The sequence below is a fragment of the Lygodium microphyllum genome, chromosome 8 (genome assembly GCF_053477565.2).
Source record: "Lygodium microphyllum isolate KBCC chromosome 8, Lygodium_microphyllum_v1.1.10, whole genome shotgun sequence".
In the NCBI taxonomy this organism is placed as follows: domain Eukaryota; kingdom Viridiplantae; phylum Streptophyta; class Polypodiopsida; order Schizaeales; family Lygodiaceae; genus Lygodium; species Lygodium microphyllum.
The window spans coordinates 53,023,127-53,045,757 of NC_141142.1; the positions used below are offsets into that span (position 1 = coordinate 53,023,127).

A 22,631-nucleotide genomic window follows, 5' to 3' on the forward strand; every position below is an offset into this window, starting at 1 on the left:
CCTTTTCCCCACTCTTCCTCCTTCACTCCCTCTACTTCCCTCCCTATCTTTTATCTCACGGCTATTTCTTCCTTACGGGATACCATACAAAGCCATTGGATTTTTAGGACATGGGAGTGTGTGGACACCAGCTTGTTTGATAAGGCTAAGAACACCAAGCTCAGCTACGAGAGCACTTGCACAAAAAGATTTAAAAAGTGAGTGAAGGAATTTATGCAAGAAAATGGAAGTTTGCAAGGTAGCCTAAGGACAAAGTAGGCTGATGGGTGTGACTTGAATAGTCTTAAGAAAAAAAAAAACTAGAGGGGAAAAGGGCAAGGGCTTAAGGGGGGGAAATTTAAACCCAGGGGGGGGTAATAAGGACTTTTGGGAGATTAAAAATCCGGAGGGGAAAAGAACAAGGCTTAGGGGGGGGATTATACCGGGAGCGGGGGGGGGAACAAGGGCTTAGGGGGGGGGGGGGGGGGGGGGAACAAGGGCTTAGGAAGCCCACATTGGAACCTTCCAAGGAGTTTCCTGGAAGGACCATGTGGGGGGAAAGTTTGACTCCCAGCGATGATGGCTAGGAGGTGGAATGTGGCGGCGGCCTTCAGGCGCCTGAAGAGTTGGCGCCAACGGTGGCATCCAATGATGGCTGGCGGCGATCCCTGGTTCACAGCGGTACGACAGTGGACGTCCTCTCCTCCTTTTCTCCTTCAGCTCAGCCCCCCCCCCCCCCCCCCTTTGTTTAAATAGTGGAGGGAGGGGGATCTTCACTTCTTGCGTGTCGACACGCATGTCCCCCCCCCTCCCTCCAAGGCTCCACCAAGGAGCTTAGTAGCTCCTTCTATTCCCCTCCCCCTCCAGCTCGTCAGTCGGCTGGAGGGATAAGGGGGGGGAATTAAAAATTTTCTATTAGTGTGATTTATTTTTTTCTACGCGGAAAGTCCGATTGATTTTTTTCTACGCGGAATATTACACTAGTCTACCTGCCATAAAGGCAATGCTCACATGAATCAAAACATGCATAATCAAGGGGCGGTAAGTATTGCAAACCAGAAAGCATTTTCATTCCCTTCAAAGACATATGGCCCAAACGGGTATGCCAAAGAGATACATGTGAGATAGAACCCACAGACAAAACATGATCAAGGGAAGAAGCTGATACAATCAAGGGGTAGAGACTGCCAGCCTTGGCACCTCTCGCAATCACAAGTCTGCCTCATGAGTGATCTTCCATGCAGAGTCTCCAAAACATACATGATATCCTGTGTCATCAAGCTGTCCAATTGACATGAGATTGCGTGTCAAAGCAGGTATATGACGTACTGTTGAGATATCGAGCTCCACTTGTGATATGCCAGGGTGACCGTTGTGTATTTATGTCACCGCCTTGTCAGTTGCAAACGCGGTTGGTACACCGCCCATGAATAATAGCTACATGATAGCTATCCTTATCTACTCTAGTTCGTGGCTCAGTTAGTATGCCACCTTAGTTAGTTGAGTTTGGTTTGAGACCCATATATAGGGTTCTTTTATTTCTTTGTATGAGAGTTCTTTTGGCTTACACAACTAAGAAGAGGAAAACTGTTTTCAGCCTCCACCTCTGTGTGTATTCCCCCATTGTGCAAGCAAGAAAGCTACAAGTGAGACTCCTTCCTTCTCTCCCAAAATCTTGACCTGGTATCAGAGCCTTATTCGTGGTAAGGAGCTCAAGAAAGCAAGCCAAGCTCGCGGTGTTCTGGTAAGAGGAGCAGTGTTGCTTTTATTTTCTGTTTTGGGAGCAGATCTCTGCAGGTAGCACAGCCGGAAATTGCAAGAGTGCATTGTCTCACGTTGCGACGCCCTTTGCGGTGAAGCAAGAGGGCAGTATATGCTGTTTTTCTTATTTGAGGCCATTTCGGGGCTTGTTTTGGAGGCGGAAGTTTTCTGCACGCACTCAGGAAAAGGCCCAGTTTTATGCTGTGCGACCACTGTTCTACAGGTCGGTGAAAAGTTACTGTAGAAATTGCATCATATGCATGTGCGCAGAGACATTGGGAGTTACAGAATCATCCTTGTTGCTTGTTGATGCAAAATCGTCACTAGGAAGTGACTGTGTGGTTAAATACCACTTTCGTCAGTTTTGCAGATTTGCCCTTGTGAGGCTGAAGTTGTGTTCTCTGCAGTGACATAATTTTTTGCAGTATTCTATAATGGCGTCTGATTCTCTTTCACAGATTGTAACTGAAAAGCTTGACAAGAACAACTTCCAAGCATGGAAGTTTAGAATGACGAATTTCCTTATGGGAAAAGGATATTGGGAATTTGTTGCAGGAAATGAAGAAGAACCAATTCTTTTTTATGTTCCCAATCAATAGCAAATGCAGGCATTCAAAGCATGGCATGAGAGAGCCAGGAAAGTTATGTACCGGTTGTCTATCAGTATTTCAGACTCTATGATTGTGCATATTCAGGATGCAAGTACGCCAAAGGAGGCATGGGATACTTTGTTAAAAATGTATAGCACAAATACGAAAGCCAGGAAAATGCAGCTCAAGCAAGAGTTGCATAATGTGCAAAGAGAAAATATGAGCATCAATGACTACCACATGAAGGTGAAGAAGATTGCAGATGCACTTGCTTCCATTGGGTCGCCAGTGGAAGATGATGATTTAGTTTCTGTGACCTTGAATGGTCTAGGAAAGGATTATGTACAGTTCCGAACATCCATTTCCGTCCGTGAAAGATTTCCTGATTTTGAGGAGTTGATTGCTCTTCTAATTTCTGAGGAGCAGAGAAATGGTGGTGCATCTTCTTCAGGAGGAACTTCAAAAGAAGCTGTCTTCTACTCAAATGCTAGAAGAGGTAGAGGCAGAGGTAGAGGAGGCCGATTTGGAGGCCGTGGTAGAAATCAAAATATGCAGCAAACTCAAGAAAACCAGTCCTATGGAGGAGGACGTGGTAACTCTAGAGGCAGGGGGAGCCAAAGAGGTCGTGGTGAATAGCAAAGAGGCCAAAATGCAAACAGTAATGTTGAATGCTACTACTGTGGTAAAATGGGTCATATGGCTAAAGACTGCTATAAAAAGCAGAATGACATCATGAATGGGAAATTGCAACAAGGGAATTATGCATCTTCTAGTAGACAGGGTGATGACAGAAATGAGCATTTGTTTATGGTGCAGCACATGAACAATTCTGTGACAAGTGCAGAAGAAAGCAACGATGTATAGTATGTTGACTCAGGTGCATCAAACCACATGACAGGTCATGCAGAATGGATGGAGGATGCAAGGAAAATGGAAAAACCAGGATTTGTGGAGACTGGTGATGATACTGCACATCCTATTGTGCAGATTGGAAAAATTCATTTGTCTATGCAGGATGGGAAAAAGAAATACATGTCCGATGTATTTCATGTCCCGAATATCACCAAGAATCTAGTTTCTATTGGTCAAATGGTTGAGCAGGGCTTGCATGTCAGATTTAATCCTCATGGATGCTTTGTTGAGGATATGAAAAATAAAGGTCGCTTGATAGCAAAAGGAAAGAAGAAGGGCAGAATGTTTACGTTGGATGCAGACATGTCTGAATTGAGTGCAGTAATGTTTGCACATGGGACCGGTGTAGTTGCAGATATTGATATCTGGCATAAACGCATTGGTCATGTTAATGTACAACGACTTAAATCAATGCAGGCCCAAAATATTGTTGCAGGATTGCCCAAATTCAAGGTTGCAGAAATGCATAAGGTATGTGAAGCCTGTCAGTTTGGAAAACAGGCAAGGAAACCATTTCCTAGACATGTTCAAGAGAGCCTGTCAGTTTGGAAAACAGGCAAGGAAACCATTTCCTAGACATGTTCAAGAGAGTGAGAAGCCATTGGAATTAATCCACTATGATGTGTGGACTACTAAAGCTTCATCTCTTGGAGGCTGTCATTATTTTGTCACTTTTATTGATGACTATAGCAAAACAGTTTGGGTGTATTTTATGAAAAAGAAAAGTGAAGTTTTTGGGCATTTCAAAACTCTTAAAGCTATGGTTGAAAAAGAAACAGACCTGCAGATAAAATGCCTAAGGTCAGATGGAGGGGGAGAGTACCTCTCAAATGAGTTTGCAAGGTTCCTGCAGGAGCATGGCATAAAGCAGCAATATTCATGCAGTCATACCCCACAACAAAATGGAATTGCAGAAAGGAAAAACAGGCATATTGGAGAGGTATCTCGTGCCATGCTCAATGAAAAAGACTTGCCAGATTTTTATTGGGTTGAAGTAGTTGCTACATCAGTCTACATAATGAACAGGACTCCCACTGCAGCAATACATGGAATGACTCCAGAGGAGAGGCATACTGGTAGGAAACCAGATATTTCTCATTTGAAAATTTTTTGTTGCATTGCCTATGTACATGTGCCAGATGAGTTGAGATCCAAGTTGGATCCAAAAGCTGAGAAGTGCATCTTTATTGGTTACTCTCTGCAACAAAAAGGGTATAGATGCTATAACCCTTCTACTCGTAAGTTTACAGTGAGCAGAGATGTTGTTTTTTATGAGATGAGTAGCTGGTATAAACCAGTAAATGTGATTGATGATGTAGATGCACAAAATGGTAATGCTGCACAGAATTCACAACAGCAGTCACAAAATATTAGTGGACCTGGAGCGTCCTCTAGCAGTGGTTCACATTCTTCGCCATGGACAGGCAGATTGAGATCAGGAGAATCTTCTCAAAGTAATGCAGATAGTGGTATGCAGGTATCACGAAAAGGAAAAGAGAAGGTTGATCAGCCCATGTTTGATGTGAATGCAGGTCACTCTTATGTGGATGGTGAATCCAGTGGCTCAGAACAGAGCATTGATGATGAGTTGGGTATTCCTTCTATTGTTACACCTGGAGTAAGGAAGACCATGGATGTTTTGAGAGCACCTGGGAGTGAACCTACTTTGTGCAGGTCTACGAGAGCTAGGTATCCTGTGGATAGGCTGAAATATGATGGATTTACAGCCATTCACTATGCATATATGGTCAAAGTGATACAGGAACCAGAACCCACTTCTTTTAGCAAGCCATGGGAAAGAAAAATGGGAGAAAGCCATGGATGAAGAAATGGATGCCTTGGAAGCAAATGCTACATGGGAATTGGTACCTTTGCCTAAAGGTAAAAATGCAATTGGCTGTAAGTGGGTTTATAAGGTGAAGCACAATGCAGATGGTTCTGTGAACAGATACAAGGCAAGATTAGTAGTCAAGGGGTATGCACAAACATATGGCATTGACTATGAAGAAACATTCAGTCCGGTTGCAAGGATGGCAACTGTAAGAGCAGTCATTGTTATGGCTGCATCAAAGGGATGGTCTTCACATCAGATGGATGTAAAGAATGCCTTCTTGCATGGTGATTTGCAAGAAGAGGTCTATATGGAGCAGCCACCAGGTTATGTGCATGCTATTCATCCTGAGTTTATTTGTAGGTTGAAGAAAGCCTTGTATGGCTTGAAGCAAGCACCTAGAGCATGGTCTGACAAGATAGGATAGTATCTTGTCACTATTGGCTTTCAGATTTCCAAGGCAGATTTCTTACTTTATGTGAGAAAAACAGAGAAATGTATTATGCTACTTGTCATTTATGTTGATGATTTGATTATGACAGGTGATAGTGATGAAGATATCCTTCATGTGAAAATGCTATTGAAGCAGAAGTTTGAGATGAAGGATTTGGGAGAGCTGCGTTATTTCTTGGGCATTGAGGTGATCAGATCACCAAGTGGGATACAGCTCTTGCAGAGGCGGTATGGATTGGACATGCTGTCCAAATATGGGATGACATGCTGTAAGCCTATTTTAGTTCCTTTGGAGCAGAATGTGAAGCTGAGCACAGATGCAGGTGAGCTTCTAGAAGACCCTACTATGTACAAACACATAGTAGGAAGTTTGATTTATATGACTATTACCAGGCCAGATTTGAGCTATGTTGTTGGATTGGTAAGTCAGTTTATGCAGGCTCCAAGGAAACCACATTTGGATGCGGCTAGACGCATACTCAAGTATGTGAAGTCCACATTGCAATATGGACTATTTTATGAGACTGGGGTTCAGATACAGTTACATGGATACACTGATGCTGATTGGGCTGGTAGTATTTCTGATAGACGATCTACCAGTGGATATGTGTTCTCTTTTGGGAGTGCTGCAGTCACTTGGAGCAGCAAGAAACAGCCTACAGTTGCCTTGTCCAGCACAGAGGCTGAGTACAGGGGTGCAGCAATGGCTGCATGTGAGGTAGCTTGGTTGCATAAGCTACTTTATGATATGCATCAGTCTACAGATGGGCCAGTTGTCATTTATTGTGACAATATGAGTAGTATACACTTGGCAAATAACCCAGTCTATCATGCTAGAACAAAGCACATTGAGGTGCATTATCACTATGTGCGAGAGAGGGTTTTACTAGGTCTTATTGATCTAGTTTATGTCAGCACAGAGGATCAGGTAGCTGACATATTCACAAAGGCATTGGGCGCAGAGAAACTACGCAAGTTCAGAGACTTGCTTGGTGTGCAGGAATTGGGATTGAGCTCGAGGGGGAGTGTTGAGATATCGAGCTCCACTCGTGATATGCCAGGGTGACCGTTGTGTATTTATGTCACCGACTTGTCAGTTGCAGGCGCGGTTGGTACACCGCCCATGAATAATAGCTACATGATAGCTATCCTTATCTACTCTAGTTCGTGGCTCAGTTAGTATGCCACCTTAGTTAGTTGAGTTTGGTTTGAGACCCATATATAGGGTTCTTTTATTTCTTTGTATGAGAGTTCTTTTGGCTTACACAACTAAGAAGAGGAAAACTGTTTTCAGCCTCCACCTCTGTGTGTATTCCCCCATTGTACAAGCAAGAAAGCTACAAGTGAGACTCCTTCCTTCTCTCCCAAAATCTTGACACGTACATCCTGCATAACAAAACTGCTGCTAGAAGGAAACTACAACCTAACATCACCAATGCCCACAATATCAAGAGAGCTGTCATTACCCAAGTGCACAGAACCCGAAATAGTACGGTATGAATGAAACCACTCTCGACAAGGTGTCACATGAAAGGACGCACCTGAGTCCAAGAGCCAACACTATGCATACATAGAGTGTATCTCTGTCATCTGCGAAACACTACAAGAAGTTGCTAGGATATAATCATCATCATCAACATTCTCAGGCTGCATAACATTGATCTCTTCAATTTTAACATTGGACTTTGCAGGTACTATGCTACGATCAGAAGACTTATCCTGCACTTTGTCTTTCCCCTTATCTTTGCGCAATTCATGGCATTGTGGCCTAATATGGCCCTTTTTTCCACAATGGTGATAAATAACATCTGCATTCCTGCCATGGGATTTGCTACGTGAGTTCCCACGAGACTTGGACCAAGATTTCTGAGAATCCCGTCCACGGCCACTACCACTGCCATGCTTTCCATATCCATCATTCCTACCTCTAACTGTCATAGCATGAGACACACGAGAGGCATCCAAATTCTTATGGTTAACCTCTTCCTGTAGAAGAGCACTCTCAACATCAGATAATTTCAAGGTAGCAGTAGAGGCACATAATGCAGTGCAGAATACATCCCATGACTCATTAGGAGTAGCAAGCAAGAAAAGAGGAGTGACATCCTCTGCAAAAGTGATGTCCTGCGAAGTCAAGTTCTTGAGTGTAGCATGGAACTGGCTCAAGTGAGTAGACATAGTCACATTCCCCTTCATGCGCAGATCCATAAGCTACTTCAGCCAATACATCTGACTCGCTGGACTTCTCTTGTCATAGAGATTTTTTATCTTTTCACACAACTGCCATCCACTCTGTTCTTCCTCAAAGACATTATAGTGAACCTCAAGTAAGCTCCGAGAATCCAAGGTCAAGCCAAGACCGAGCTCCAATAGCAATAGGCTCCAAACAATGTAACTAGCATGTAGTAATGGCATAGGCTAAGCATGCCAAGACCGATCAGACATAAGCAACATACATGCCATAAGTACAACCAAGATGGAGCATCCAAATGCTTTGCAAAGCGAGCTCAAGCTCAATTAATGATCCCGAATCAAAACCAAGCTCTATGTCGAGCCCCAAGTGTCAATACATCACCATATATGCCCGACCGAAAAGCATAGGCATAAGCATACATGAGTAAAATGACTTCAACCCAACTGTGTACAACAGTGATTAATTGTTCAAAACTGAGAATTTCAGCACCAAAATAAGCTCCAAATGGTTGCCAAACAATAGGCATACATTCCCCTAACATCGACCAACCGAGCATCAAATGACAATGCCAAACAAGCTGTAGCATCAAATGTCAGTGTAACACTGTCATAAACTACCTGTGGACTGTTATGACAGTCCCAAAACAGTGTTAAATCAGTCCAAATGCTATGCCAACACATCAAGCATCAAAGCATGTTCATATGCCCGAAATGGAGCCTTTCCAAGTGCCAATGGAGGGGGAGAGCTGCTATTGTGACTGTCAATGCTGAAGACACATATGGGAGGCCTGCATGGTTCCCCCAACTGTAAATGCTGGTCCTAGGGCTGCAAAAAATGGTGGCCAAGCTTCGGAGGGGTCCGGTTTGGACTTGAGAGCTATGGCGGGAGAGCAAGAGAAAGAAAGGGAAAGACTAGAAATGGGAACTCCAACAGTCACAATGTGTGACCGGGCCTTCCTTTATTCAAATTGTCACTAAAAGAATAAAGAATAAAGTGACGGTGACGGGTGCCCACCACCTACAGTGTGCAGTGGCGGTGACTGTCAGTGTAGTAATATACGGGCGGCTAGGCAAAGGCGCCTTTACCCCCACCATCACATGGAGAAAGATAATTTCTAGCTAGAATGTAGAACTATTCAAGAGATAGGGTGTGTTCTATATTATGTTGTGTATTTTATATAAAGTAGCTTAATCTTTGTCAAGATGTAGGGTGAGAGGTGTGTTCTATATTATGTTGTGTATTTTATATGAAGTAGCTCAATCCTCTCTATGTTTTCTTTGTGTGCAAATCACTTTGTGGGTTTGATGGATTGAGTCACCCTATCTTGTGGTTTGCCAATGAGAGGCGTATTTAGGTGCCAGAATTGAAGCAAAAAGTAGAGCATTTTTTGTAAAAATCAAGACACACCAAAGTTTTCTAAGCGAGAGTGGGTGGCCTAGAATGCATTGGAAGTGTCCATTTGTCAATTACAGTTTGTTAGATGGCCCATTCAAAGAGACACAACTTTGGCATTGCAAGTAGCTACTTGTGTACATGAATCGAGGTGAAGTAGTCAAGTGCGTGTGGGAGACTCCTTTTGCTTGAAGTCATGAAGGGTAATTCATTGGACTACAATTTAAAAATCACATCTACAAACACAATGGTTAGAAGAGTCACGTATAGTACCCATACACTCATGCCTGCAAGGTTGTATAGTGTCATTTGTTGTGTGTAGGAGCTCAACTAGAGCCGATGGAGCTAGTGTGGGGCCCAATCCTGGTCTCAACATAGGAATTTGGTTTCTTTTCTCCTACAATAATTTGATTTTTTTCTTTTTTAAATTTCTTTTTGTCTTTTTCTTATACAAAAGGGTGTTTCCATCTTTTGTTAAGAATAGGTGTTATGTTAGGGATTGAAGTCCTTTTCTCCCATAACAATTTTTACTTTTTGTTTTTCTCTTTACTTTCTAGTAGGGTTGCAATATCACTAGTCAAATCCATCCATGCCACATTTAGAGGACTAAAGAAGTGGACATGAAAATTATGGTGGATGCTAGAGACGAGGAGAGAAAAGAATTGTACCACACTGTCAAGATGAGTATGATGGATATATTCAACACTCTTAAAATAATCAATTGATACTAAGAGAGAAAATGTGTAGGATGCTTTGATTGTCAAGATCCTAAGGGAGGAAAATATTGCTTCAACTAGTACCATGAATTAGGAAGACATATTTAGAGGCATCTATGGCTTAGACCCATTTGGATTCACTACCACTACCTGATAGGCACCTAGCCTAGTGTTGTTGGAGCCTCTCTAAGAAACTTGCCAAAGCAAGAATCACATGCGAAAACTAAACTGTCATCCTTGAACTCCTTATTCTAGATGAAGTCGTTATGTTAGGCTTTGTATTAGGCTTATGTGGCTCCCATGCACTATAACATCATCCACTATATCTAGTTTAGACATTCCAAGTGTAAGAGGTGGGCATTGAAAGGACTCTTCATGTCCTATACATTCCTTAATAGTAACTCGCAAGGAGAGCAACTCCAGATCCATTGGAAAATGACTTCTCTTCCATATACTAGTTGGATAGATTTGTGGGAGGTTTTGTATGCCTAGGGGACCTATATAAGTCGATCATCCCAATCATAATGACATGCGCACTTGTCCTCATTATAGGATCAAATAGAGAATATGATTGGTGACCTACACTTGCCACTTGGATCTATGATAATAGGGCTTTAAGGTAATAGTAAGAGGGCAACTTTGTTTCCACAATATCACTTGAGAGCTTTAGCTTTATACCATTTTGTCACATAATTAATGTGTATCATGATGTATCTCTTTTACTTCCCTATAGTTGGAGGATCAATGAGCCTTGCAAAGTTGATGCCCCATTTTATGAATGGATTATGAAGGATGGATTATAATACTATGGAAGTGGTTTTGGTTGGCTTTTCTATTGATCATTGGCAAGAGTGACAACACTTATAGTAGTAAGGATTAACCATCACATTACTTTTCCTTTTACATCCACTTCATTCAAGGAAAAGGATACAGCTTCATGATCAACGTAGAATTTGAAGTGGATTGTTAGAGGGTAGTGTCACAATTTCTCCAATGTAAACCTAAAATAAGTAGCTCATATAATCCTGAAACCAAGTAATATTCACTTATTTCATATAAACTTGAAACCAAGTAATATTCAAGATGCACTAAGAGTCTTTGCAATAGCAATAGCCAAGGTGGGCATAGCTTCCAATATTATTATCATATAAGAGAAATAAAATGAATAAATAGTTGAAAGATAGCAAGATATTGACCTCTTGCTATGTGGAGCGATGAATAGACCACTTTGCTATGGTGTGAGGTCTAAACTGGGAGTCCTCACAATGGAAGTTTCAAACTCCCAATGGAAGTTTCGTCAATGTTCAAAGAGTTGTGCACATGTTAATAACTAAAGCATTTTATACTAACCTTAACTCTATGCTTTATTATTATAAGCCTACTTGGCCTAAAGAAACATCCTGATGACTTTTTAGTAGCTAACTTACACCCCTACGAATGGTTCCACTTCTAGACTAGCAAAAGTCACCATTGGCACCACTAATGTCCCCATGCCCCTCCAATAGTAGCTTTGCCAATACAAAGATCCACTAGATCTCTTGCTGTATATTCTTCACATACTAATGTAGCTTTGCACTAGTAATTTTTGGCTATGTATATGTGACATCAATCGTAAAGGGATAGCAATCGTAATCAAAAGCAAGGGCTCCATATCCAAATCAACATGAGCTACCATATCCAAAGTAAAAACATGGCCGCCCGACTGGGATATGGAACAGAAATCCCGAGAGAGAGAGAGAGAGAGAGAGAGAGAGAGAGAGAGAGAGAGAGAGAGAGAGAGAGAGAGAGAGAGAGAGAGAGAGAGAGAGAGAGATTGAGCTTTGAACATGTTGCAGCAGCCTAGGTACAGTACCCCCCAGGCTGCTGCGCAGCAACAAAGTCGAGAAAGATGCAGTGCTATGCATTCACGAGCGAGCGACGATGGCATCAGGAAGAGGGAGTGGAGTCTACATGGCTCTTGCTGGTATTTGTACCCATATTAGGGAACAACCCAAGTACACCCCCCAGGCCGCCTCGCAGGAACAAAGTCGAGAAAGATGCAGCGCTATGCATTCACGAGCGAGAGACGATGGCGTCAGGAAGAGGGAGTGGAGTCTACATGGCTCTTGCTGGTATTTGCAGCCATAGGGAATAGCTTTGAACATGTTGCAGCAGCCCAGGTACACTCCCCACGCCGCCTCACAACAACAAAGTCGAGAAAGATGCAGCGCTATGCATTCACGAGAAAGCGGTGATGGCGTCAGGAAGAGGAAGTGGAGTCTGCATGGCTCTTGTTGGTATTTGTAGCCATAGGGAATAGAATCCCATGGCTGCGATCGAGGATGCTATGTCCGTTGCGAGACCCAATTAGCAAAATGATAGCCAAAATGGGTATTGGGACTATGCATGGCCATCGTTCCAAAAGCCACTCAACGGCGCCGCACTACACGCATGCGCATGCCCTCACTGTCACCGTGCTAGCATGCAAGCCCGTGGGAAAGGCCCCTAAGATGTCTTTATTTACCATCACAAACACCTCATCCAGGCTATTCAGACTCTCATCCCAATCCAAATAGAGTATGCACCATATGTCAAACACATTATCTCATTTAACCCACTCAAGTGGTGGTAGCACAAGTGCACTCATTAAACCGACATGCATACTTGTGTTATAAGCAAAGATTCCCCACTTGGTTGTAAAAGATGTGTTATGGTGGTCATAATTGGAATTCAAAAATACATTATTACACTTTAAAAAACACACTATAAGCTTCTTTAAACAAATATACATGATTATGCCTCAAGATGTCATCCAAATACTATTAGCTCCTTTACCAAAACCAATTTCCTAACACACGTGTTTGGCTAAAGTTCTTTTATTTTGTTGACAAATCAAAGTTCCCATTACAATCAAGGATACTGCAGGCGTGCGTGCATCTATTTCATAAATAAACCCTACAATTGGCAACTTTTGTAGCTCTTGGTTGATTGCACTGGCAAAATTAATGCTGCCTTAAGTGTTTCCTCTATCTAAGAAACCATCTAGCAAACTATAAGGTTCTTTGTTGCAACAACTCTTTCCAAGATGCATTCGAAGTAGAAGAGTGGAGGATGGTCTCTTTTTGTGGTTACATCGACTTTGTTATACTATTTATGCTTATATATGCTTTCTTAATCACAATTACGAATAGACTAATTTATGTGCTCTATTTTATAAATGCAGCCAACATTTAGCAACTCATGCAGCATGCAATAGGAAATCAAGGTTCATAGCATAAGCTCTTTGCTTAATTTCTTCATGTACTAGTACAATGTATTAGACTACTCTTTGAGGTGTGACTTTCTTGTATGAGTGTTTCCATGCGAATGCATATTTAGTTCAAGTTATTATTAGTATCGCTTCTATCTTCATTCAATTTTACACAAATATATCTTGGTTGTGCGATACAACCTTTGTCCTTGAGGTTCACCATTCTTAAGTTTTGCTAGGCCAACACACATACCTCACTACTTGATTAGTGTTAATCACATAATCTTCCTTTTGACAATTACAAAGTCATCTCTAAAAGAAGACATACATGAAGGATTTAATTTTGTTTTCTAATAGTAGGAAATTCTATTCTTGCTGTACTTATACTTCAATAATAATGGCTACATGGTTAGCAACATGGATCAACACAAATCACTTTGAGCTAGTCTACTCCGCTAGGAATGTATGCAATGATGCGTTTCTTAATAAAGAGAAATTAGATTCAGAATTTTGAGAATCATATTTCAACACACTCTTCTTATAAATGGTTAGCTTCTCATATATTTGTTGCATCATTCATAACTTCCACCTCTTGAAGACTCATTTCATTTTTCAATCACTTCTAAAGTGAAAGATGGAACTAAGAAAGGAATTTAGATGCATTCTACATCAAATAAGTATAGTAGAAAAGTAGCAAATAATCTTACAGTGAGGATACTTATGTCTTGGCTCATAGTACTCTTCCTATTAAAATATTAGTTTTCAAGCTTGGAGGTATGACTTCTTGGTTCATTGTAATGAGATATTCGTTTTCAAGGGTTTGGTTTCTCTTCATCCAATGAGTGGGACAATACTATTTCTAGCACAATGTGTGATTAGAAATAGTATTGTCCCACCCTTTTTACAAATCGAATGTATAAAGGGTATGTTTCCCATCTTGCATTTCCTTTTTTCAATGAAAATAGCTTACCTTGATAAAGTTTTCATTTTAGTAATGAGTTTCATAATAAGTGGTGTTGTAGATAAAGTAAGACACCTCTACTTTTTAATCTTTAAAATTGATATGTTTGGGCCTACTTTAGCTATCTCTAGAAAACTAGAGACTTGTTGCTTCTTCTCATTGTTCCCTAACTTATGAGCGTAGATGAGTGTAGTAGCTTATTTAATGGCATAGAAGATAGAAGGATGGCTAAGTTCTGTCCTTGTAGTTGTAAATTTGCCTCCCACTAACAAACATTTTGTTTATGGCACTTGGTTGGAGATTTGATAGAACATATTTTCATTGGAGACTCATTATTTCTACTTAGGATATCAAGCTATGCATGCCTTTTTTAAAAAATGTATGTGTTCTTTTGCTGCCAAATCGAGCATTTTATTTTATAAACGCAAGCTTGTTATCATTAACTATCACACACAAAAAATGTGAATCCCATGGCCTCGATATCTAAGACTTTACTTTTTTCCTAAATGGTGCTTTAAAATCACATGGTCTTACACAACACTCCCTTACAACAAACTATTCCACACCACACTATCAATTAAATAGACACATGACTTAAGTGTTTAAGCATTCATTGCACCAAATCCATTTAACTTTCTCACCACTTTGCAAACTAGCTCCTACAAACAATTCAATGCTCTAACATTTGCGAACAAATCATACCAACAATAATGGATGACACCATCACGACTTTTGGCACATTGTGCTTTATGCATTAACATTGCAAACACCAAAATGCAATCAACTATTCTAAATGCATGTAAGAATAACCGAAAAACCATGTCTAAGAAACATCCACACCTTGTATTTGTGGTGACCAATACACCATAGCAAACACGTAAAGATGCTTCATGTGTACACTACTAGCCCAATTGTCTAGCCACAATGCCATAGGATAAAATCAACAAATACAACCATGTCATCACACCTTCAACTCTCTAATCTAAAAAAATATAAATGCTACCCTTATGTTAGTCTAATTGATAAACTTGGGAATCTTTGTGCATGCCAAAAACAAATACCCTAGTAGCTTGAAAATTGTTCAAGGTAAAAGGGTTATAGTTGAAGTGTAATGTTGAACGAGTTTAGCAAAGATCGGATCTTTTATGTCTAACATGGTAATACTAGTTATTTTGGTTGTTATTTCTTGATATCGGCGTTCTCCAGAGAAAAGGAAATGGTTATTTGTGCGATTCAAGTTTTATTACACACTCGACAATTTATAATTTTTAAGTTAGTGTGGCAATGTTCAACTCTACCATTAGCTTAGACACTATTCTAGATCTAAGTGAACTTATCAATTTACAAGAAAGATAAGAGCCAAGATTGCATATGGTCACGCCACACAAAGATAAATAGAAATACATAGTATAAGTTTAAAATATGAACAAGAGCTACAATTTCTCAAAATAAGGAAGGATTTGTACTTACTTACAGTTAATGAAAACACAAGATATAGGAGAGAATGAAAGAGGAGGTATAGGAGCATTAAATGGTAAGATCTTCACAAATATGTAGACAAAATAAGACCTCTACACGGAAATGATCAAATAGAAGCCCACAAAAGAAGGACCCACAAATCCTAAAAATATTAGCATTTACATCACAAAACAACCAAATACTTCCAACTTCCATGTTAGCATTGAGAGATGGATCTATATTGATCTTAATGATTTTGGTTAGATAACTAGCATGTGATGCCCATTAACTTGCCTTCATGGGTAGGAATAAAAATTTTAGCACCTACATATGCTTCAAGTGACATCAATAAGGTACAATTACCCCCCCACTTCATCACACACATTTAGTCCAAAAGCCATTTTAAATATATGAGCAGCATTAAAAGGCCTTGCAATTCTATGGTTCATATAAGACCCTTCACAAATGATTATGGAACTAACCATGGTCACACATAAAACATAAATACAAACCAAAAATGGCGGCCATGGTCATAGATCTTGTACAACCCATGATAATTGAATTCAAAAGAATAAATAGTCATAGTCCTTACTTCAAGTGGGGACATCATATTGTACTCTTATAAGGTTTCACCTGATTATAAGAAACTTGAACATTTTACAACACAATCGATTGATTGGTACATAGGCTTGACAAAGAGATACATTGAAACAATTTGAATTGAAATCTTTCATGAAGTGTGTCACAAGCTAACAAAAAACAATGTGTTGCACATTTTGACTTTTTAGGAATCTTGTCGTTAAATTTTTACCCCAACTCATTATAACCATATACCTATCTCCTTCAAAAGATTGTGAAAGTGTAGCATAAAGTTTTTTGTGCCCCTAAGCCTTGAGAGTATTAGCTTGTCACATTATGAGTATAGATCAAGTATAGATTCAAGGCTCTTGTAAATACTCAATCACTTTGATATGTTGCATAAATTTTCCCATAAGCCATGCACAAATGCATGCAACATCCATTGAAATGTTCGCCCTTCATCCTTACCCAACTCAAACATAATCTAATGTGTTTAGCATGTAGAGGCCCTATGGAGGGGTGCGACACAAAATGTTACTTGGTCATGAAGGTGACATGCACACTGAGGAATAAGAATTTAAGAGATTATTTGTGTGGTTTTTGGATCAAGCAAGGCTTGCACACCCTTGAGTTGTCCACATAGCTATTGAATAAGCTACTTCTATGGGAAGTGAGAGGTAACTCCATTGAGCTAATGGATGGGTATTAAGGGCCGACTCCAAGACAAAGACATAGTGGGTACTATAAGTTGGCATCTTGGTTGCCATTTAATAGCAATACTAGACCACGGATATGTGTAAAGTCTAATAGGAGGATATATTATTAAGAGAAACATTATAGACAATGTTTAGGAATTAATATAATGTTCATTTGCCACCCTTGCAAATTAGAGCTTGAGGTTATAAGGGCCACACCATTCTCTATTAGAGTAGTAGATTTAAAGGAAGTGCAACAAATGAGCTTCACATAGGGGTTAATGGAGCAAATACAAGGTCTCTTGTCCTTACTTGTAGTGGACTTTCTTATCTCGTGGAAGGGTCCTATATACTGTTAACAATTGGCTCATCCCTAGTTGTGTGTAGCTAGGATGTGCCATGATTATGACCTCGATGAGCTATGGGCCAAGTCTATAGATGAACTAAAACCCTTATAATAAAAAAGGCCCATACTATTCCTCTATTATGGTGTCCATAGTTAAGGTTGCCTTACCACTTAGACTGGATGATTATTGACATCTTGATGATTTCACTCTCTTGGATTGGTAGGGGCTTTCTTCACTTCCAACATCACAAGGTAATTGATACTTTTCTCTCACCTAGGTATAACTCTATATGCTAAAAGTAGATGTATAGATTTGAAGGCCATGCACACCTTAATTTCATCATATTGAGTTATACCATCCATGTGTTTGGACACCTATAATTGGAGGCAACAACTGTATGGCGGAAACTACTCATTAGAGGAGGAGTTGTGCGCTGTTCACTAGCCTTGGATGCACGTTGGAATAAGTGGACTTCCCATGTTCGTTCGCTCTTTTTGGTATTGTGGCTTCTCAACCATAAGTAAAAAAGGCCCCCTACTTCATTGTTAGTTGATTTATTAGGCTATGTACGCTTGCCCTCTTGGCAACCATAGTTTAGAGCACCCTCACATGATAAAATTATGGTGAATTTTGTCAAAATCATTCTTCACATGTTACAAGGGATGGAGATTATATTCGAGGCCATCTATATATATCTTAGTTCTAGAGAGTTGAAAATCTAGTACTCTAGAACTAGTGCATATGCTCTTCACCTTTGGAGGCATGCCCTTCTTAGATTTGCAAATATTCTTGCCAAAAGGTAAGGAAATGAGATGTTGATTGGGTATTTCTACCTCACCATCGACAAAGATGAATTCTATTTCTCTACTAGCAAACTTGCTCGAGTTGATCCCAAAGATCCATGCTCATGGAAAGTTACTCTTCTTAATTCATATCCAATGTGTGTGTGTGTGTGTGTGTGTGTGTGTGTGTGTATCTCCCACCTTTTCTAGTTAGGGTAGTTGGCCTACCATTGACCTCTCAACTAGCAAAATTGACATCCAAATCTTCTACCTTTTGTTCAAGCCTTCATTGATGATGCTATAGGACTTCAGTTGTGACCAATAATGATGATGCTTTTCATGATTGGAAGCCCAATAAGTGAATTGTGTTCCATTGCCAATTGGGCTATCGCTTTGAGGCACCTTTGTACACACACACACACACACACACACACACACACACACACACACACACACACACACACACATGGGTTGCCTATCTAGAAGGATTCAAACTTAGAACATAAGATACATAACCGAAAAGTCTTGTTTTTGTTAATGTGAAAGATTTGTATTAATAAATATCAACACAAATATAAAACTCTCATGCTAGGTCTTCAATCTACTCTCGTAAAGTGAAGAGTAAGCTGAGTAAACACCTCACTATAACTTTTCAATCTACTCTTGTAAAGTGAAGAGTTAGGGTGTTTTCTCATAGGTGTTTGGTGACACCCAAATGGCATTGAAATGCCTTCACACGGCACGCCAAATCACCTTATTCCATATAACTTTGTAGTATGCATTTGGGCAAACAGATTATATCGGTGGTTTTAATAAAACTAATGCAATCCGTGCTACACAGTTCTCCTTGCTCGTCTTGGCTGATTTTGGCCGGATACCTGCATGTGAATGGCCTATTGCTGCCTAATCAACTTTGACGATGATGATGATGATGATGAAAAATCATGATTATCGCTTGGTCGGCCGCTTCTCCCTCGTCCCTCGCCCAACACACAGACCCACCGTCCCCGCACCCACGCATCACACACACGCCGCACACACTCCTCTCTCTCTCTCTCTCGCCTTTCAACCATTCGCACACGCCCACCTTCAAAGAAGCTGCAATTTGTTCTTTTTCTCTCGTCTCCTCCTCCATAGCATCATCATCATCATCATCATCTTCTTCTCCTCTTCCGTTTTTCCCCTTTTCGGGAAACCCGCCCAAAAGGTCTCTCTCTCTCTCTCTCTCTCTCTCTCTCTCACGCAAAACACACACCAACGCGCACAAGACAGAAATAGGTCCCCGCCCTCTCTCTCTCTCTCTCTCTCTCTCTCTCTCTCTCTGTCCATCAAGTGTCTCGACTGCTGCTGCCATGATCTATTGCAACTACTGATGCCTTCTCTTCGAAGGCCTCCTTCTCCTCCTCAGCCCGCGGTTCTCCACCCATGGGAGGAGGCGCCAGAATAGAGCAGGCTCAGGCCTCGAAGAAGAAGGTAGATGCAGACGAAGACGACGCAGCGGGGTGCTTTCTCTGGGCTTTCCTCAGTCGAATGAGCTGCTGGCCCTCCAGAGCCAAAGTAGAGAATTCTACTACCATCGGAAGCCCCGTCTTAGGTACGCACAACCCACCCACAACAACCAACACCCCAACCCTCACCCCCCGGCCCCCTCCCCCCCTTTCTCTCTCTCTCTCTCTCTCTCTCTGTCTCTCTCTCTGTTTTGGCTGCTCATGTCCTGTCAGGCTGGTAGGTTTTTTTCCTGCCTTAGCTGAAAGCTCTTCAGTGCCTCTAAGAGCAGAGCACCTTCCAGTAGGTCCACGGAGGTCCACCTGCTTCTCTTTTGGAGCTCTCGAACAGAATACCAAGGTCCCCTGTTGCGGCATTCCTACCCATGTCTATGGCTGCCCTTATACGAACATGCTCAGCTGTCCATTTGGCTTGTGGGCTATCCTACCTGCACGCAGAAACAATGCCAGTATGGTGGGTTCTCGGGGTTTTGTGTCTTGCCTCGGTTAAGAAAATGATCAACAGTTGATGTTCAGGAGAGAAAAACAAACTATCAAGCCTGCACACTGGAACAGTCAAGGATCATGTGTTTCCCTGCACGCAGAAACAATGCCAGTATGGTGGGTTCTCGGGGTTTTGTGTCTTGCCTCGGTTAAGAAAATGATCAACAGTTGATGTTCAGGAGAGAAAAACAAACTATCAAGCCTGCACACTGGAACAGTCAAGGATCATGTGTTTCCTAGCAAATACATGTTTTTTCTTGGCGAGACAGGAAACAGATCATTTACTTGCATGTGTAGCTCTGAGTGTGCAGTGTAGTAAACATCACCTCATGAGGTGCATTTGGTGAAAATTCTTTTAAGCAGACACTTACCTTTCTCCACTTTGCTGCATTTTAAAGCAGCTCTAAAGCTTGCAGTTAGAGTTGACTAGCTCTAGCCTGTGTTATGACAGATATTGAGGCGCCAATAATTCTCTTTCACGCACACGTCTTACTATGATTGTGCATATTGCAGATAATACCAGTCGCACAAACCCCCCACGTGAACAGGCTGTCGCTGTAGAGATAGCAGATACGACCAACACTTCTTCGTTGTCCAGAACGGAGGAGGGTTTGGTGTTGTCCTCACAATTACGAAGATTCACATTTGGTGACTTAAAATCTGCGACAAGGAACTTTCGACCTGACAGCCTCCTAGGTGAGGGAGGATTTGGCTGTGTTTTCAAGGGTTGGATTGATGAACATGGCACTGCTCCTGTCAAGCCTGGAACTGGTCTCACAGTGGCTGTCAAAATTCTCAACCATAATGGACTACAGGGTCACAAAGAATGGCTAGTAAGGCTTTTGAGAAATTCAACCATGAGCTGTTTATTTTCAGTACAGCATTCTGTAATAACTTCACAAGATTTCTCACTATGCACTGTATCTACAGGCTGAGATTACGTTTCTAGGTCAGCTTCACCATCCTCACCTTGTGAAGCTGATTGGGTACTGCATTGAGGATGATCAGCGGCTCCTAGTGTATGAGTTCATGCAACGTGGAAGTCTGGAGAACCATCTCTTTCGAAGTAGGCTTGTCATAAGATAGCAATTGATTTCTAAGTGCTCGTGTGCTGTGTGGCAGATTCTTAATTTCTGGTTTTGGCTGATGCAGAAGGGGCTCTACCTCTGCCATGGAATATACGCATGAAAATTGCACTAGGTGCTGCAATGGGACTGGATTTTCTTCACAGTGGTAGCAAACCGGTTATCTACCGGGATTTTAAAACATCAAATGTACTTTTGGATTTGGTGCGTTTTCAAACCCTGCAATGTAGTGAGTCCAGGTTGTTCATAATTGGTCTCTGTTAATTTGTAGCCATGATGTTTCTGACGACATATATTACCTGTTGTTTGACAGGAGTATAATGCCAAACTCTCTGACTTTGGTTTGGCGAAAGATGGGCCACAAGGTGACAAGACACATGTTTCAACACGGGTTATGGGAACCTATGGTTATGCAGCTCCAGAATATGTTATGACTGGTAAGGACACTTTGATTGAAAGGGAGTGACAATGTCAGAGATTATAGAATAATTTGGAAGTTGATGCTTTTGGTCATGTTTTGGCAACTGTTGGCTTTGATCTGGCAGGGCACCTGACATCGAAAAGTGATGTTTATAGCTTTGGTGTTGTATTGCTTGAGATGCTGACGGGCAAGCGATCTATGGATAAAAGCAGACCCAGTGGGGAGCACAACTTGGCAGAGTGGGCTCGATCTCACTTGAATGATAAAAGGAAAGTTTTAAAAATCATTGATCCTCGCTTAGAAGGTCGGTTTTCTGTCAAAGGTGCTCAGAGAGCTGGGCAGCTAGCTTATCGATGTTTGAGTAGGGATCCTAAGATGAGACCATTCATGAGTGATGTTGTAGAAGCTTTGACCCAGATACAGAACTTGAAAGACATGGCAAATGTATCCTACAGGTCACATGGAGAAGGTGCCCGGCCTGTTGCTAGACGTGCTAGTGAACACGGGAGCACAAGGTCCCCGCACCAGCATACTGTCAGGGGGTCTTGAGGATGTGCATACTTACTCTGCATGGCAGATTGAGTTGCCATCATACTGTGTGTTCTTGTATGTACATTTGTTACAACCATAGGTAAAAGGCTCCCACACCTTGAAAATAAGTGATTGGTCCTTTTTGCTTCATATACAAGGATGCCTAACACTAGCGTCAGCCACACTTGATGAAAATCATCTCCATCACTAGTGTCAGTCTCACTTGATGAAAACTCATCTCCATGTATCTAACTGTGGAAGTAAGCTCTCCCTGAATTAACAAACGTTTCCTTAAGGGGGGGCCAAACTCTGTATATGATTTTAGTAGCTTGTGTCCAGGAAAATGTAAAGTAGTGGCCAGACATTGCTATGGAGCAGTTTCTAACAGAATTCTACATGTCCACTTTATGGGAGGCATGTTTTGATTGACCACTCATCTTTCTTTTTTGATATTAATGGTGGCTCAAAGTTTTAAATGGCTTCATGAATTAGAAGAGTCTTTTTGATACCAGTTTGCTCATTATTGTCACAGTTTTTGATACCTTTGCTCTTACGTGTTGCATTTGCATTCTGCAATGTATTTATGATCTTTAGCATGTTTGGAAAAGCAAGGACAAGATGTTTACAGACATCATGCTGTTGGACCACCACTTTATACCTGTGTTTATGTGTTGAAACTGTTGCAGCTGAAGCCCTGGGATGTTTAAGCATCTGTAATGCTTTTTTG

General features: G+C 41.2%; 1 protein-coding gene across 1 annotated transcript; it reads left to right on the plus strand.

The window, feature by feature from the left end:
• The first annotated feature begins 19,039 nt into the window (after positions 1-19,039).
• LOC148032286 (serine/threonine-protein kinase PBL34-like) lies at positions 19,040-22,333 on the plus strand. Its single transcript, XM_087682926.1, has 6 exons — positions 19,040-19,473; positions 20,381-20,700; positions 20,798-20,933; positions 21,020-21,156; positions 21,266-21,389; positions 21,498-22,333. The coding sequence occupies exons 1-6, from the start codon at positions 19,305-19,307 to the stop codon at positions 21,920-21,922; spliced, it is 1,311 nt and encodes a 436-aa protein (XP_087539052.1). The 5' UTR covers positions 19,040-19,304; the 3' UTR covers positions 21,923-22,333.
• The last annotated feature ends 298 nt before the right edge of the window (positions 22,334-22,631 follow it).